Source organism: Sinocyclocheilus grahami, unplaced genomic scaffold (genome assembly GCF_001515645.1).
Source record: "Sinocyclocheilus grahami isolate Dianchi unplaced genomic scaffold, SAMN03320097.WGS_v1.1 scaffold47.1, whole genome shotgun sequence".
Classification (NCBI taxonomy): domain Eukaryota; kingdom Metazoa; phylum Chordata; class Actinopteri; order Cypriniformes; family Cyprinidae; genus Sinocyclocheilus; species Sinocyclocheilus grahami.
Genome location: NW_015505226.1, coordinates 3,464,866 through 3,483,401, shown reverse-complemented (window position 1 = coordinate 3,483,401; position 18,536 = coordinate 3,464,866). Strand labels below are relative to the sequence as shown.

Below are 18,536 nucleotides of genomic sequence, written 5' to 3'. Positions count from 1 at the left end.
TAAGTATATTTTAGTTAATTTTTTTAATGGTTTTAGTTGTAGTTATCTGTAACCCTGATTCAGAGTAATAAATAATGCATAGTGATCTTTCTTCTATATGTCTAAAGTAAAAATCAATAGATTGTAAATTAGATTTTTGGCTGAATGACATAATATTCAGCAGATGTTGCTTGTAAAAAGATCACAGATGATCTTTATGGAATTATATAGATAGAAAATTACTATAATAATAATCATTTGCATTTTATGTTTTATATCATATTTTCAGTAATGTTACATGAATTATAGATAATGTAAATTTAAAAAATGATGTATACAGACAAAAACCATGACAAAAATATTCTATTTTACAAAAAAAGTTTGTTATTCAGGACTTAACTGTTAACTGATCCTCAATCATATTTGAAAAATTTTAACCTAAAATTTAAAGGGATAGTAAAAAAATAAAATTCTGTCTTCATTTACCTTTTGACACGAAAAGTCCCCCCAAGTGTCATGAACGCTTGCTCAGACTGTCACGTGTACAGTATGTATGCCAAGCTGTGGTTTTGGACAGGCCCATCATACTGGCCACTGTTTAAAGAGGAATGAAAATATGAAAAACGCTACATTACTCTAGGTCCATTTCTGGGTAGCATTTTCACAGGACTTGGCTTTGGCACCATAACATACTACATTTGCAAAGGCTTAAGATAGAACTGAACTTGTGCTGAACTTTCATGAATGAGATCTTTTAAATCTAGAGTAATAAGTTCTATAAGGTCTGAGTTAGTTTTGTTTATTTGTTGTTGTGTCCAGGCAATAATCTTTCCATTGAGACACACTAAGCCATTCGGAGGCGTTAGCTAAGGTAATATGGTCTTGTCCCTTTGGCTAACCTAATAAAGCCTAACCTCTTTCCGACAGGCCTATTTCACCAGTCTAGCCTTGTTCTTAGGTGTGACATCCTGTGTTCTTTCAAAGGAGTGTTGCAGTCTGAAAGCCCTAGCTCTTTTGAACCTTTTTATTTAAAGCAGCAGAATCTAGACTCTCTCTCCCCTCTAAAATTGCAGTGAGTTATTTTCTGAAACATACTATTTGGTGTCAAACAATATATAATTACAGTTTGCAAGTATTTAACTCGCATAATATAATTGTAGCCTTATTTCAACCCTGGGTTTACAAGCACCTAATCCTCCTCATGTGACAGAACAGTCATCAATTTGGATTCAAAGATACAATTTGCTAAAAAAAAAACAAAGTCCTCTCAGAGAATGAAAACAAGTGCAGCCTTCAAATTAAGAGGGCTCTGAGGAACAGCCACCAGGGCCTGTGTTCAGGGCCAGTTACATACTGAACTCATGATGTGGAAAACAGTACTCTACTGAGCACTGATGGGGACTGTTTTCATGGCACGGATGATAAGAGGAAGAGAGAGAGAGATTACAACACTTCTACAGAATATTTTTGTTTGTTTGATTCCACTAATACAGTTTTTGAAAGAAAAACTAAGCTATTTGTGTTCAACAAGACCACTATTGTATTCATTATTATTTGGTCCGGCATGATTGTTAGAACTCTAATTACTACAGCACAACAAAGGACGCCAGAATGGATATCTGAACTTTATACAGGATGGCTGTTATTAAAAGTGCAATGAGCTTTAGATAAACTTTTATAATAATGTGACGATTTGGTTTTTGGTGCTGTTGTCCTTTAGCTATTACTTAAAAAAAAAAAAAGCTATAGGGCATTTCCACTACAAACACACTGAAAGCTAAAGCTATTTATGCTCCCTACAGTACTGAGGCATCTCCCTGGACAATCTCAGCCAGTGCATCAAGTTGTATTGCACTGTGTTGACAATTTTGGAGACACTTGTTGTCAAAATGTATATAGTGTTATTAAACGTGTTTAAATCTCCTATGAGAATTGTCTAAAAATACACACGCCTGGAGTCCTGAATAATGCAATAATTAACTCCCTGTAAACTAGAAGTAATATTAATTGTTCCACTTATTGTGTGCAATGTATATTATATATAATATATTATGTATATATAAATATATTATATACAATATACACAAAAGTAGAAATAGTGTAGAAAAAACAGAACATATCAGCAATATGCTTATGCTCACCAAGGCTGCATTTACTTGATCAAAATACAGTACAAACAAAGTAATTGTAAAAAAAAAAAAATTAGAATTTATAATAACGGTTTAATGTTTTAAATATATTCTAAAACATAATTTCCTCATCTCAATGACAAACATGTGTCATCATGACCTCATGTCTCAAGTGTTAGATTCATGCAGACATTATACAGCCACCCACAACGATCTGACACTGGTCAAGGAGGTCTGTTCACTGGTCTGAACACCTCTGCAAAGTCAGGCTCTGTTTCTTGCTGTCATGTCCTGAGTCTGCTCAGGTGCTTCAGCAAACAGATGGTTAGATTATGCATGACTCCCTATAGTGCAGTGCTGTCTCAGGGGGCTATATTGTCTTGAAGGTCATTAGTCAAATATTCTTCCAGAAAGATCTGATAGCAATAATTACAGTAAATGCTGAGTAAAAATGCCAAGGTCACAATCAGAATGATTGCTGTGTTGTGCAGGTAATATTTTCCAAAATATGATTTGCTATGATGATAATAACATTTTAAGATCTTGTCCTCAGCTGTGTTGACTTCCTCTGTGGTTTAGTGCTCTTAAAAACAAAAATGTAGAGCTGAGTGCCACCAACTGGCTGAAAAATGATACTGACTACTGCAGTAAGATTTTTCATGAATCTTTGAAGTTTCTCTTTAGGTCTAAGAACATTAGGGCAAAATACACTTCTGGAGGAAACTTTCTTTACCTCCAGAATAATTCTTCTGAATTATGTATCTTTGACAAACATGCAGGCCTATGAAACCCTAATGTACAAAGATGTTAGGTTTGCACGTAATTATATTTATACATTTTATATTCATTTTTATTTTAATTATTAAATATTTTTAACAATAATAATAGCAATTAATAATTTTTGTTAATTTATTTTTTATTGTAATATTTATTTTATTTTAAAATGTTATGTTCTTTTTAAAAAAAATAATTCTGTAGAAAATATTTTCTTACAAAAAGAAACTGGAAAATATACAGCTATAACGTAACTACACAATGCTATTATTTTTTATATTTGTTAGTACTAACACTTATATTTTTAAATGTTAAGTTTTTCTTTAAAAAAAAAAGCCAAATGAGCAAAAAACATTGTAGATGTCAGGGATATGAACCTGTTTTGTTGTGTTTTCTCCCATGTGCACCCCGTGACCCAGTTTCTCTCTCTTGTTAATTAGTCAATTGGTTCAGGTGTGTCTTGTCAATTACCCTCGTTTAGTCCTGTATTTAAAGTGTTGTTTGCCCTATGTTTCCTTGTCCGGTATTGTTTGTGTCATGATGGTGCTACGTGTGTCTCCTGCATACCCTGTGTTACCTCTGTTTGGATTATTAAAGACTGTTATTCGTGAATCTCCTACGTCTCCGCACTCCTCGCTCCTACACAGTAGACACCATGACAGTAGAAGTGTGTGTGTGTGTGTGAATATATATATATTTGATTTGTATGTAATTACATTTATATTTAAATGTTAATTTCTTTTAAAAATGACAGATTTACAAAATAATAATAAAAAAAAGATTAAAACAATATAAGTAGCTATACTGAATGTATGATGAATGATTGATATGTTGTCAGGGTCTCAGGTGGTTTAGTTTGTTCCTAGATTAATTGGATGGACAGAGTCCCAAGTTGTCAATAAAAGGACAATTTAACTGATGCAGTCCCTCCTCCAAGTCAATATCACCCAGATGGCTTCCCAAATACTCAAATCATGGCCTTGGCTACATTTTAGAAAGAGAAATCTACACAAGCACTCTCTCAGTAAGAAATGTAAACACAAGTGAAAAAATTGTAATAGGCATCTTTATGATAGGCTTATTGCTACTGACTTGTATGGGACTTCCTTGTATTGCTATGGCAACAGACAATGACTGCCTTTCAGTGTCAAATATTGTAATAGCATATCATCCACAAAGGGCAAAGTCACAGCGAGTACAAAGACAAGACATTTCGACTTGATGTACAAATAAAAAATGGTGCTCACAATAACTTTAAGCTTGCTGCTCCAGAATATTATCACGGACTAACAAATCAGATTGATTGTATTTATGCAACTGTAGAACAGAGATCACACCAGAGGTCAACTCTTATTGGACACAAGACCAGCTCTAATCTTCTCTCATTGATCAGCTGTTCTCTCAAAGTCGTCAGCTGAATTCTGTGACTACAGGTTGCTTCAATTATGGATTTCATTTGTGGTTTTTAGTGAAAATGTGTTACAGGAAACAAGAAATTCAGAAGGGTTTTATTTCATATCTATCTATTTATCTGTCTGTCTGTCTATCTATCTATCTATATTAATTGGAGGAAAACATTTGCAGTCAGACAAGTTAAAAGAAACATGCATGACTAAGAAGGCAGAGCAAACATAGTTTGTTTCATTTTCACTGTGTTTTGACCCTTGATCCTTTTCCGTGATTTTTCTTAAAGGAACACACCACTTAAAAAAAAAATAGGCTCAATTTACAACTCCCCTAGAGTTAAACAGTTGAGTTTGACCGTTTTCGAATCCATTCAGCCGATCTCCGGGTGTGGCGGTAGCACTTTTAGCTGTAGCTTAGCATAGATCATTGAATCTGATTAGACCGTTAGCATCTCGCTCAAAAATTACCAAAGAGTTTCGATATTTTTCTGAAAATTGGCTAACTTCCGTCAACATAACCAACGTGACCACCTGCTTGCACAGGGAGAGTGCTGGGGACTATTTTCAGGAGCTGCATAATATCATTGCGCCTGCTGCACCCATGGTACGGCAGCAAAGTTCCTTGATTACTACGCTGGAATGAGAGTATAGTTCCTAGCCATATTGGCCTAGAAAATCGAAATTTATTTTTAATTTTCCATTGGTCTTAGTACATGATGTAACTACAGAAGAGTCAAGTTTTAAATGGGAAAAATATCTAAACTCTTTGGTAATTTAATTTTTGAGCGAGATGCTAATGGTCTAACCAGATTCAATGATCTATGCCAGGGGTGGCGAACTCCGGTCCTGGAAAGCCGCAGCCCTGCAGAGTTCAGCTCCAACCCTAATTAAAACTCACCTGCCTGTAGCTTCCTAGTAACCGTTCAGACCTTGATTAGCTTGTTCATGTGTGTTTGATTAGGGTTGAAGCAAAACTCTGCAGGGCTGCGGCTCTCCAGGACCGACGTTCGCCACCCCTGATCTATGCTAAGCTACAGCTAAAAGTGCTACCGCCAGACCTGGAGATCGGCTGAATGGATTCGAAAAACGGTAAAACTCAACTGTTTAACTCTTACTTTTTCAAAAAAAAGTGGAGTGTTCCTTTAAACATGCTGTCTGCACAGATTTGTTTACCATCTAATAATTTACTTTTGCTCCCTCTAGTGGTTAAATAGATTCTTACAATTTTAGGCTTATGATATTTTTTTTTGCACGCTTCCATGAAACAGTGCATTATTATTAATTTCAATGCTACTGATACGCAAGGTAGAAGTAGTGAGCATGCATTTCTTCAAAAGCCTTACTAAGGGCATTAGTAGTGTCCTATTAAAAGGCCTTTAAATTCTCAGTTAAAGTTTACTGTAGGGAAATATAAATGTGTTTTAATATGTGAAATTTGCAAGGATCTGTGTTGTGTGACTATGATTCAAATGAAAAACCATGCGCCATTATTCCTTGTTTGTTTGTTTTTATAACTTAGCGCCATGCCAGCTTCATGGCAAGAGACAACAGATAAAGTTAAGCAAACAAATATTATACACAGGCTATATAGTATACAATGGCTATCTACAGAAATAATTGTATTGTTGTTTAACAGTATTAATTTTTTTTATTATTTATATGATTATAAATTATTTATTTATTTGACTCATGTTTGGAAACAAACAAACAAAACAAAAAACAGTTATGACATTTGGCATGAATCCGCAAGCACTTTCCTAAATGCCCACAGGTGTGCCCTGTCTTTTCACACAAATGATGTTACTTCATCAATATTCAGTTAATTTTCTTTCTATCACATACACTTTTGGACCAGATAATAGCACATTTTGCTTATGGGAGCGCTTTATTGTGAGTCAAATTACATCTAAATCACAGGTGGGTCACGTTTCAGAGTTAACATACTAGTGTTAAAAGCCACTTGTTGGATTAAAACAGGAGAGAGAAAAATAAATAAATAATCCTAATTACTTTCAGTAAACCTGCTTGTCACAACATCAATTAACACACAAATCTGGCCTGAAATGAAGGGAGGGGCTGTTGCTTGGAAATAGATAGTGTTACTAGATCTATGAGCGTTACAAAACAGATTGCGAGTATAGAGTGAGCTATGGGCACTGGTTTACGCACAACAGGCCACAATGACACGTGAAATGCTGTCTAACCTGTCTAAACTGCGGATGGATTCGATGAGAGAGTGATGTTCCCTTTAAAGCAGCTCTCAATGACTTGTCTTGGTGCGTTGTCGCCATCTTCCGCCAGTTCTGTTACCGACCTCACCGGAGCATCACATCAGACCGCCGGTGGGCGAGTCCCGGGTGTGTCTGTCTGTCTGTCTGCCTGCGAAAGAGCGGCGAGCGTGCGTGCGTTCAGGAGAGCACGCTAACCACACCGAGTGAGGAAGGAAATAAAATGCTGGGGAATTGAAAGCCGTCACATCTTCATCATTAAACACTTGTTGTTGTTGTTTTTTTTGCTTCTGGAGGACTGAAGCATGAAGAAACATCACAGCCCCGCGAAGGGACCGCTGGAAGTCACCGTGCCAGACACCGAGGCGACCATACAACAACTCAACAAGCTGCTGTCCAACGGCAGCGGTTTCTACAGCCTTCCAGCACAACATTTCAACGAGGTCTTTCCCAAGATTTACATCGGCAATGCGTAAGTTCAGCAATCTTATGGAGACTTCTGGGCTATTGATTGCAGAAAAACACTGACAGGTAGCTGCTTTCAGCTGCTGGACAAATGTGTTGATTCGTGAGGTGGCACAGGCAATTGATCTGTATAGCGGATCGGTAAATAAACCCTCTCAGTAAATATTACCTGAATATTTTACAGCGTCCAGGTGTAAAACAACAAACCTGTGAATGGAGCACGTCAGCTCTACGCCTACGAGAACAATCACGAAGCCACAGGAGATTTTGCTAACGTTTAAATAGTGAGTCAGTTTGAGTCAGACTGCAAGGGAAGCTGTTTTTCTCCACGACCGTCCTCTATCGGTACCATCTAGCTATCTCTCTTGAGATCACTGTTACAAAATCACTTCAGTTCGACCTCAGTCACCTGTTTCTTTGTATTAAACCGTTACTATTACACATTCATTGCATATTTCCTCTATCTTATTAAGAGAAAAAGACCTCAAGGGGGTTTAACGAGTCATTGGCTTTCTCGATGCGCTGATTAAAATTCGTGCCGATTCAGCTGCATCGATAGACTTTTGAATTATGTGCTAAAGAAAATATGCATCTGTAGAATTGGGACTTTTGACTCAGAATCCATTGTTTACAACTTGTGTGACAAGTCCGCTGTCTTCACTATTTGCATGTGGTTTTGAGCTAAAAGTCTATAAAGGTAGTCAGATTACGTTACTTTTTTCATGTTTTAAAATTTGCATTAGGTTCATGATTACATAGTGATTTGTTCCTGGAATAAATTTTTTAGGATATCAGGCACAGATACATTGCTTTTACATATAAATTGTTTTTGATGCAGTAAACAGTCTAAAGCACAATCTTGTTTTGTTCCTTGTCTAATACATTATGGAAAGTATTTTAAAGCGATAATTCACCCCAAAAAATGAAAATTACCCAATGATTTACTCACCCTCAAGGCATCCTAGGTGTACATGACTTTCTTCTTTCAGATGAACACAGTCGGCGTTATATTAAAAAATGTCCTGGCTCTTCCAAGCAGTGAATGGTGGTCGAGATTTTGAAGCCCAAAAAAGTGCATCCATCCATCATAAAAAGTGCTACACATGACTCTGATGCGTTTGTATAAGAAAAATATCCATATTTGCAACTTTATAAACTAATCTCTAGCTTTCACTAACTGTCATATGTGCATACACAAGAGAGTGGTGTCCAGTGGATGACGTAGGATGCATAGTGTAAACTCCGGTGAGAATATTGGTGAGAAGTTTATTTTTGCTCTCACCTCTGCGTTTCCGCATTCGTCACCGCGTTTGCCTACGTCCTACGTCTTCCGCTGGACACCACTCTTTCATGTACACGAGTACGACAGTTAGTGGAAGCTATAGGATTACAGAGATGAGAGATTACAGTTTATAAAGTTGTAAGTATGGATATTTTTCTTATACAAACGCACCGCTTCGCTTCGTTTCAGGAGACCTTTATTAAAGGGTCCTATTATGCTTTTTCACTTTTTCAACTTTAGTTAGTCTGTAATGTTGCTGTTTGAGCATAAAAATATCTGCAAAGTTACAAAGCTCAAAGTCCACTTCAAAAGGAGATATTTTATTTAACAGAAATCACTTCTCAAAAACTACGATTATCTTGTGGTGTGTACCCAGCATTAGTCTGTGCAGCAGGAATTTACATATGGTCATTTGTAGATATTGACAAAACATTTTCACTGAGCTGCTAATGGCTGTATCTGCCCTGTAGCTTCTAGATTTATTTATATACAATTCTGATATGATAGATAGATAGATAGATAAAAAAACACTTATACAAGTACACCTTGCACAACATATTCTGCTGTTTTTTATACAGTATGCACAAAAGAGTACTCATTGCACATGTATTATATTGCACATTGTATTGTATTGATTTACAAAGTATTATATTAGGACTGATATTGCAAAAGAGTAATGTTTGAAATGCGATGATCCCATCCATAATTACCCATCTAGATCGAATGTCCACATTGTGTTCAGCACGCATTGCACTGTTTTGTTTGTTCACATTCTTGCCAATCCTACAGAGCACATTAAACTGAGTGCAGATATAAGAGTGTGCCAAACCTTTGGCATTCCGTTTGTATTATGACTTTAGGATATGATCTAAACGAAACTGTCTTTAGAAATACAAAGTCATTATGATTATACACAATAGACAAAATTCTAGAAACCTGCTAGTACTCGATTTGGACCTTTTACCGTATGTAAAGGTGCAGTATGGGGCAATGGGCCACTTTCTTCATAGCACACCTCTCTTTGTAAGACTTACATTAATAATGCATGTGAAGGGACTGCAGTGAACAGAGTGCTGGACAGGTGAACAAGATGCAAAGCAAACACTTTCTCTCTCTGTCTTGCACACTCTCTCTCATGCACATGCATACACACATACATACACAAAGGGAGAAATATGACCACAATCTGCAAAGGCTCCATATAGACAGGATCTCACTGGGGGAGAGTTTGAATTATGGGTGTTGGGCGGCGCATCAGAGTCCATCACTTCATCACCACTGAAGAGCCTGCACTGCTGGCAGAAACAGAGACTGAGGGGCTGCTACATCCTCCAGTTATAAACCAAAAGGGCTGGAAACTTGATCTTTATTTAGAGTGTTCTTTTGAAACTGTATTTTAATTGGATTAGGTTATATATATTATCTGTTACCCATATACTGTATGCAGTCTTTCATCTACTGCATTCTCGCTGAGGATTGGTCTAGAGAGACGTAACGAGGCTGGATTTTTTTTAGGAGACAAAGATGAAAGAGTTCCAGGTGCTCAAGCAAAATAGAGACAATGCAACTACATGACAGAGCATTCTGCTCATCTCTCTTCTCATTCATTGTTTTCTCTCTGTGGACTCAGAGTCCTATTTTGGGCACTACACTGGACGCCTATGGCTCTTTGTATGCCTCTGGGCAGCAGCCAAGATCTCCTTGGTGTGTCTGTTCTGGTTTAGAACACTGCTGTCCCCAGGGACCCTCTGACATAGGCCGACATCTCTGCCAACTAAAAGCGGCTCCACAATTCACTCCAATCAATCTCATACTAGACACAGCTGAACGATCCATAGCTGAAGCTTCTGGGTGGGGTTGGCAGGGTCTTGGATTTACTGGAACTACAAACTGTGAGCAGACAGATTGCCATTGTTTGTCACAAATGCATAAAACGTACGCAACATAAGGAGTTATGTAACTGTTTATCAAGAATGAATGATTACAAGGTATTCAGCAGTGAGAGAAAAGAACACAAGAAAGGTAAATACATTTTTTTTATATACCGTAAGAAATGTATTAAGGAATGATGCAGACTCAATCTGATGGGAAAAGTATTTCTTATGAAATTATGTGAATTGTAAAAAAAAAAGAAATGAATTGCAATAAGATTGTGTTTAGTGGTCGACCGATATATCGCTAAGGCTAATATATCGGCCGATATTTGACATTTTTCAAAGTTTTCAAGTTTTTCTGTTTGGCCGATGCGTTCGAGGCGAGGCGTTTTATTTTGACGGCACGCCGTACTTTTATTTTGACGGCGCTGAGAACAGCAGCGCCTGAGCACACAGTTTTCATATTATCCCTCTTGTTCGCTGTCGTGCTTAACAGTTCTGTCTAATATGGATAGAAGTCTGTCTAATAATCTGATAGAACTGTTAAACAAAGGAATTAAAATGTATACAATGTATTATAACTATTGCTTTTATATTATTAGTAATAGAAAGGCAAACATTATAATACTTTCTCGTTTGCCGTCAGCATTCAGCAAACACGCATTTACATCATTTAAACAAATCTTTGAATGTCTAATGAAAATGTAATTTCACAAACCTTGCAAACTTATGCCGAGTTCGCACTGCACGGTTTTCAAACTCGTCGGATCGCCGTTGTTTTTACACTGCGTGACTATCTGGGCCAGCATTCAGTTGCTGCTGTGTTCACATTGCACGATGGATCGGCGACAGGGGGATTCACATTGCATGACTTCACAATAGGAAGAATCGTCGACAGCTCTGTCTGGTGCAGGGTTGCCAGGTTTTCGTTACAAAACCTGCCCAATTACTACTCAAAACTAGCCTGAAATTAGCCCAATTGCTTTCGAGGGGTCCCCCAGTAAAAATCGTGTAATATGTTATTGGGGTCGCTTCAACCTGCTGAAATAAAAACAACCGGCGGCAATCGCAGATTTGGCAACACTGGTCCGCAAACTACATTTCATATAACTTCTCCCCGAACTTCCCGCTGCCCTGTATCTTGGTCTCTCATTGGCTGTAGGTCATCGCCGATGTGTTTTTCAGTCAGAACTCATTTCACACAGCGTGATTGTGACGTGTCGGCGATTCCCTCAGATTGCGTCTTTGATAATTCACACTTCGTGATTGTCACTCGTGTGAATGAGCACCGATTTGCCTCCGATTTCGTGCATTTGTTGGCGATTTCGCAAAACCTGTCGGCGAGTGAAAAATAGTGCTAAAATTGTGCAGTGTGAACTCGGCATAAGTGTGAACAGGATTTTATTGAAAATTAAAACGACTTCAGGTTGATTTGTTAGATCGCGGCCAGCAAACACCCCTTAAGACAATGTTGTAGTTGAGACCAGCTTATTTGAGACCAAAAAAGGGTCGAGTTCAAGTCAAAACCGTGTCCACATGTTCCATGACTAGACCAAGATCATAAAAATATTGAGTTAGATATTTTCATGGTCTTGGTTTTATTGACTTAGACTCAACACTCTTCTAGTCTTGGTCTTGATTCAAATGAGCTGGTCTTGCCTACAACACTGCCCTGAAGGGACAGTTCACCCATAAATGAAAATGTTGTCGTCATTTACTCGCCTTTAAATTGTTCCAATTCTGTATTTCTTTCTTCTGTTAAACACGTAAGATATTTTGAAAAATGTTGGTAATCAAACAGTTGACGGTAGCTAAATGGTTTGGAGCAAGTGGAGGGTGAGTAAATGATGACAGAATTTTCATTTTTGGGTGAACTATCCCTTTAAGACATCACAAAATTGGTTTGTTTGGTTCAGGTGAGTCTCACACGTGCTCTGCTCCTGCTCCCCAGGTTTGTGGCCCAGAATGTGATGCGTCTGCAGCGGCTGGGTGTGACACACATACTGAATGTCGCAGAGGGAAACTCTTTTATGCATGTGAACACCAACGCAGAGTTCTACACAGGAACTGGGATCACGTACCATGGCATACAGGCCAATGACACTGAGCAGTTCAACATCAGTGACTTCTTTGAGGAAGCAGCAGACTTCATCGATAAGGCTCTGGCACATGGAAAAGGTCGGCTGCTCATGCTTCTTTTTTTTTTTTTTTTTGTAAATGCTTTTGTTTCTTAACAGATACCCACATTAGACCTACATAAATTAATTGTAAAGAAAACATTTTCCATTCACCGACAAGACTATCGCAAGATTACAGAAATCTTGTTCAGTCCATTTGACACAGATTCTTGATAATTCATGAAGTATGAAGCCAGCAGTGTCTTTGCGGAGTTAGAAAGTATTCTGTGGCATTCAGAACTTGACCGTTCTCTTTTTCCCTTGTGCCAGCTTTCTTTTTTTAATCCCTTTGTTTTAATGCTTAGCTTGCACAAACAACAAGCAAAAGATAGGACAGAAAAAAATTAAAAGAAAAAATGAAGTGGATTTATTGAAATGTTACAGTATATGTATTCACAAATAATAATGTATCCCAAAGAAGATCTGGTAGTCTCTACACACAGTCTCTACACCAGTTGTTTTAATTGGTCCATTTAAACCCATCTTTTATGGCATAGATTTCATGCCATCGCTAACACAGAGGAGCAATTATAAAGCATCTTAATTGCAAGTCATCTTGGCAGTAGGAGCCTAGTAAGCGGTAAATCAGACGCCAAGCCTGGGTTGAGGGAGGACACTAATCTTTTCACTGAGAGCTTAAGCTGAAACAAAACCACTAGAATATATGCTGCCACTTCGTAGCCTGGCAGAGCTCAGCTGTGACATTTGCGACAGCCGTGCTTACAGTGGGCTTGATGTCATCTGGTGAATTTGCTGGCTGAATCACAATGAGCAGTGGGAGGGATGAAGGTCTGAGTGCTCCCGCTGCCTCTGAGTCACACTGAATCTGTTTAAAAAAATATGCTCTGCATAGGGGTGGGTCTCGATGGCTGATTTGTCGTCTAGTTTTAGATTTGTTCTCGTTTTAAGTTTACTGTAGATCTTTGTAGCAACAGTGTTTTAAAGGTGCACTGCGGAGGATTGACGAGAGATTCAATTATATGAGTACATAAAAAAAAAAAATCAGTATTCTTGCTTTACCTATATTCACTATGGTGAACCTAAAAGAATTAATTATTTTGAGCAGTAGGGTCGGATTTTGTGGGGTTTCAGGTTCACAAAAAAAGTGTCAAAAATGACTACAAAAAAAACTCGCCGTCATCCAATGTGCCATTCACACAGAACAAGTTTTTGCATTTAAAATGTGAGATGCAGGGCAGCGGAATGGGCAAAAGCAACGTTTAAAGGGGTCATATGATGTTGCTAAAAAGAACAGTATTTTGTGTATTTGGTGTAATGAAATGTTTATGCAGTTTAAGGTAAAAAAACCCACATAATTTTCCACATACTGTACATTATTGTTTCTCCGCTATTGGTGTAAACAGGCCTTTAGAGACGTGTTTTTGCGAAGTAAATTTTTTTTAACTTGAGGCCTGCCTTTGTACAATGCCGCTGCATGTACGAGATGCTTCAAAGATGCAAGACTCGAGCGCAATGGTAAAATACATCCATCTAGTGCGATGTTTACATAGAAAAACAATTGGAAAAACAGTGCAGTGGAATGCAAAAAAACATATTCTGTGTGAACGGCCCCTTCCTCATGCAATTTAATGGATGTGTTTGGCCAATGCGGAACGGCTCTCGCTGTTTTTTGAGGCTCTTGCACCATGAGGTTTTACAACAGGATGGCGTATCAAATTAAAACAGTTAAATGTTTTAAAATCACCTCAAGGTCTGTACTGATATCTATACTGATCCATTCCATTGTATTCTGCCCAGATGTTTTTGAACACACAACATATCCTATGTGAACATACACAATTATACAGGACATCCTTAATGTTTTAAAGAGTAGGTCATATGTGTTTTCGGAAAATATATATTTTTGCAGTTTGTAACGTAGCTATCCTTCTATGTAAACAATCTGCAAAGTTGTTATTCAAAAAAGTGCATGATAAATAAAGTTATTGTCGCTCAAAATAAAGAGTCGACTCTAAACCACCTTAACGAGTCGTCATATTTTCGAATCTTCTGCCTGTTACCTATATACGTCACAAGGTAAGACATTTGCGGTTACGGTTTACATCATGTCATGAAATTATAATAAATTTCTTATGAATGAATAAGAAATTAATTATAATTATGCATGCAATTATGAATGCAATAAAACTGCTGTCACATCACAGTACCACATACAAATTTAAACTTACCACTGAGAAACGTCCTGATCAAGTCATGCTTGCGATGGAGTTTCCGGTTGAGCGACTGCATCGGTATCATCTTCTGACTCAGGCTCGAATTAGAACAAGGTAATATCGATGCCATTTTTGTAACTTTATAACATCTTTTTTTTTTACAAGTAACCCTCCGGAGCAAAAAAATTTATTATGGTAATGGGAGTTTCGTTTCCGACACGCTTTGCATACGGAAAGATCAATCACAACGGACTTGGCCAGCTGACAAATCAGAGCAGAGTAGGCTTACGGAAGTGAGGGGATTACAGACCGTAAGCTCAGAAATGCTTCGAACAAATCGTTTCGAAATCATTGAAAAATTATTCTAATATTCAATGTATATTCTGAGAAAATGAGATTCAAGTTTTAGTTTTAGATTCAAACCTGTTGTAGGGGACTCCAACACAATATTAAGACACTTTAAAAAACCATATGACCTGCTCTTTTAGAAACCAATTATCCAGCTGATTTAAAAAATATGTAGTTTTGCATCGCCGTAGCTCTGCATTGATCTACAGGGAGCAGAGATTTAAGAATCAGTGAAGGTTATCTCCATGACACATAAACAGCACAAAGACTCATGGGAAAACATAAGTAAGCGTTTGGCGGAGGCATCAGGTTTCAGATCCTCTGCTGCATCTGCCAAACAAGCACAGCGGAGGCTGGCAAGGTGAATTTCTCCAGGAGATTGGGCTGATCTATAATGTATATGTATGTGTGTGGTTGCATGTTTGGAGGGGAATTGGTCTGAAGGTTGATTTGAGAAGGTTCACGATGAGGTATGTAAGGCTGATGTTGCAGCAGAAGCCGCACTTGTATCTTCAAAGGATGAGATCTTGGGTAGTGGTCCAAACCCAGCCTTTTCTAACTGTTATTAATTATTTGTCTTCTAGGAAAGGTGTACGTTCACTGCCGTGAGGGCTACAGCCGTTCACCCACTATAGTCATCGCTTACCTCGTGCTCCGTCACAAGATGGATGTACGAGTTGCCACGGCTACAGTAAGACACAAGAGAGAGATCGGCCCGAATGATGGATTCCTGCGCCAGCTGTGCCAACTCAACGAAAAGCTGGCAAAGGAGGGCAAGTTGAAGACCAAATGATAGAATGTGCTCTACCCCCACATATATTTACACATGCAGACACACAGTCAAACTAGTGTGCACTATTTCCAGTCCAAGTATATTAACAGAATGTATGCAAACAGTACATCCAGAGCATAAGCATGGAGGTATACAAAGTGTATTCAAACACACTTTCACATACTCATTCACACGAGGTGTTGTCAGTGTCCTGAGTAATTACTCCTGCTTCCAGATGGCTGGGAAAAGGAAATTTACTGGCATATCTGAATAATTAAGGCTGTATAAGGAGCAAGGGCAGTATTTTATGTCTGCTTTGTTTTTGCATCATTCCCCATGATAATTAGTTTCCGTTTTTCACTAGGTACACCTAAAGCATTCCAGTAGCCAACTTTTTGTATATCTCACAAATTCAACTTTTGGAGCATATTAGCCCAACTGTCATCTGCAACGATTGTAAAGTAGAGCACAATCATCCTTTGGGTTCCTAATTGCCAGAAATACTGTGATTGCTCATCCCATTTCTATTTGTATGTGGAGGAATATAGTATTTAGGTATAAATATACACCTTTTAACCCATTTACAGACCTACAGACAGATTTTTGATAGCTTTCCAGCATTTTAAATCAGGACTTAACAGGAGGACAAAACTGTTGTGTACCAGCACACACCCCATTCGCTCACCATAAAATAAATTAACATTCCACGTTGTACCGAACGGTAGCATACAATCAACAATTTATATCTACAACAAGCCAACTGTATGTTGTAGCTCGGATTCAACAGACGCTACAAACAGGTTCAACCCGGTTCTATGCAGCAGTGATAATGCATCAGCCCCATTAGATCTCTTTACTCTGGAATCACTGTCTCTCACTGCCAAGTCTCATGCCACATTTTGGCTACCACAAGATCACAGTCAGCCTTGACCAGAGAGACACGTCCGATAGATGGAGAGCCTCTGCCATGCCAACTGCCTAATGATGTGCCCTTACACAAGGTTTTTTATCCAGAGGCCTAGTGCCCATTCACACTGCTAGTTCAGAGACCGCAGGAAGCATGTCAGTGACGTCTGTGGCGTGTAGATCAGATTTTTAAGAGTAGCTGTTGAATTAGATTAGGTCGACTCCGGGCTCAGCTTTGTCCTTAAAACAGAATCACTTTAGCATGGGAACTAACTCATTTTGCTGCACTGCTGGCTTGTTTCAGGTTTTAAAGGGGTCATATCGTACATATTTTTATCATTTAATTATTTCCCCCGAGGTCCACTTATAATGTTAGTCCAATTAAACAGGCTGTTTTTGCTGCTGTGCCTTTAAGACTTCTATGTAAGCATCCTCTTTGCATGTGAAAGGAGTTATATTGATTTGTGATTCACAAAATGGTCTGCATTGAAATGTGCGGTTTAAACCATTCAGATCAGACTGAAATACAGACAGACAGTAGCAGCAGAACTTTCCCACATTTTAGTCTTATCGTTAGTAATTCAGTTTAGGAATAACAGTATCCTTTTTCTGTACAGCTTCTTTGGGACTGGTTTGGCTGCATTGATGTGTATATATGGGTGGTCATATGTTAAAGTATCCATTTTGTTGACGTCAAAAATTTCAGCATTTCAGAATGAGACATTTTTGTAGCTTAGCTTCAGTAAATGGTCTTTTTGGACTGGGGAGGAAGTTTTGAATTCTTAAAGTTAACTCAAAAATGAGATTTCTCATAATATGACCTCTTTAAAGAAGAACCAGCATCATTTCATTTGAAATAAGTGCATGCGGCAGTTTCGAACACGTAGCTTTTTGAATGATTCAAATTTCTCTTGTCAAATTTGATTGATCTAATATTAATAGCTCCTGGGCCTCTGCATATTTATTATTGAGGGAAAATACTATAGTACAAATTGTAGGCTAGAGTATTACACAAAGCACTACTTATGCCTCTTTTTTATATTTCTATATACCAGATATATATACTTGTGTATATACATATTTAGATGTTGACATATATGAATGTATGAACTGTCCATAATATTTGTGTATGACCAGTATCTATTAACAATAGAAATATCTAATATATTGTAGTCAACATCCACGTTATTTTAAAATGCCATGGCACACTTACCCAAAAACACCACTTTTGTTTCATACACCCAGTTGTTTGCTAGAAACTTCAATATTATCTAGTTTTTCTTTTCACTCTGATGGAGAGTAGTTTGCTTTATTATTTTCTCTTTAAAAATCATTTACTTTGTATTAGAGGATCAAAGTCTGTTTTCAAAGGTAACACTGTTGCAGGCTACCTCACAACATTCATATTACTGTAGCTAATCCACAATAATTTTAATTTGTAGCTGTTTTTTTTTTTGTCTAAGAACATTTAAAATGGACAAATACCTATATGTACGAAAGCATTCAAACTATAAACATTCCTTTATTATAATCTGGAGACCTAGGCTTTATACAACCTAACCAACTGTAGCTATGGAAACCTGTGTGGCCTCACAAAAAAAAATGAACCAATGAGGATGCTTTGTGCCAGTGGCAAACAAACACTCCCTTTTCTGATCTGGATCTGTGGAAGGAGAAACACTGCCATCTGCTGTTGATAACCCATGTGATTTGCACAAACTGTCCTGCTATGTATTGCCTTTTATTCATATGTATCGATTGTATGTTACTCAGTGTATAGAAATTGTAAACAATGTAATTATACAGGGAACATTAAATGAAAATGGTTGTACCACTAAATGGCTTCAATAGTATAACAGCGAATCAAAATGCTGCTTGGTCATTTTGTATTTATGTGTGCTATTTTTGTTTTTATTTTAATAACACCGATGTTGAGGAAACACTACCCAAGGCTGAACACAAGCTAAGGTGTCTAAAGTGATGCATTTTTTTTGATGCACTTGTATTTTTGGGCATCAGTGC

At 37.7% G+C, this 18,536-nt stretch overlaps 1 protein-coding gene across 2 annotated transcripts; it reads left to right on the top strand.

Annotated features, from left to right (window-relative positions):
* Nucleotides 1-6,170: 6,170 nt before the first annotated feature.
* On the top strand, nucleotides 6,171-16,872 carry LOC107582744 (dual specificity protein phosphatase 3-like). Of its 2 annotated transcripts, XM_016268718.1 has the most exons (4): nucleotides 6,171-6,722; nucleotides 6,813-6,988; nucleotides 12,089-12,315; nucleotides 15,421-16,872. In XM_016268718.1, exons 2-4 carry the CDS (start codon nucleotides 6,822-6,824, stop codon nucleotides 15,627-15,629), a joined length of 603 nt encoding a protein of 200 aa, XP_016124204.1. In that variant the 5' UTR covers nucleotides 6,171-6,722; nucleotides 6,813-6,821; the 3' UTR covers nucleotides 15,630-16,872. The 2 variants fall into 2 exon arrangements, with proteins under 2 accessions (XP_016124204.1, XP_016124203.1); XM_016268717.1 differs by having other exon boundaries at nucleotides 6,171-6,988.
* Nucleotides 16,873-18,536: the final 1,664 nt, after the last annotated feature.

What these genes read in the sequence shown, in the direction of transcription:
- LOC107582744 (XM_016268718.1), top strand. Translation starts at nt 6,822, where the DNA reads ATGAAGAAACATCACAGCCCCGCGAAGGGACCGCTGGAAGTCACCGTG. An exon ending in AAGATTTACATCGGCAATGC is followed by an intron (nt 6,989 to 12,088) that starts GTAAGTTCAGCA and finishes CCTGCTCCCCAG; the next exon opens with GTTTGTGGCCCAGAATGTGA. An exon ending in GGCTCTGGCACATGGAAAAG is followed by an intron (nt 12,316 to 15,420) that starts GTCGGCTGCTCA and finishes TTTGTCTTCTAG; the next exon opens with GAAAGGTGTACGTTCACTGC.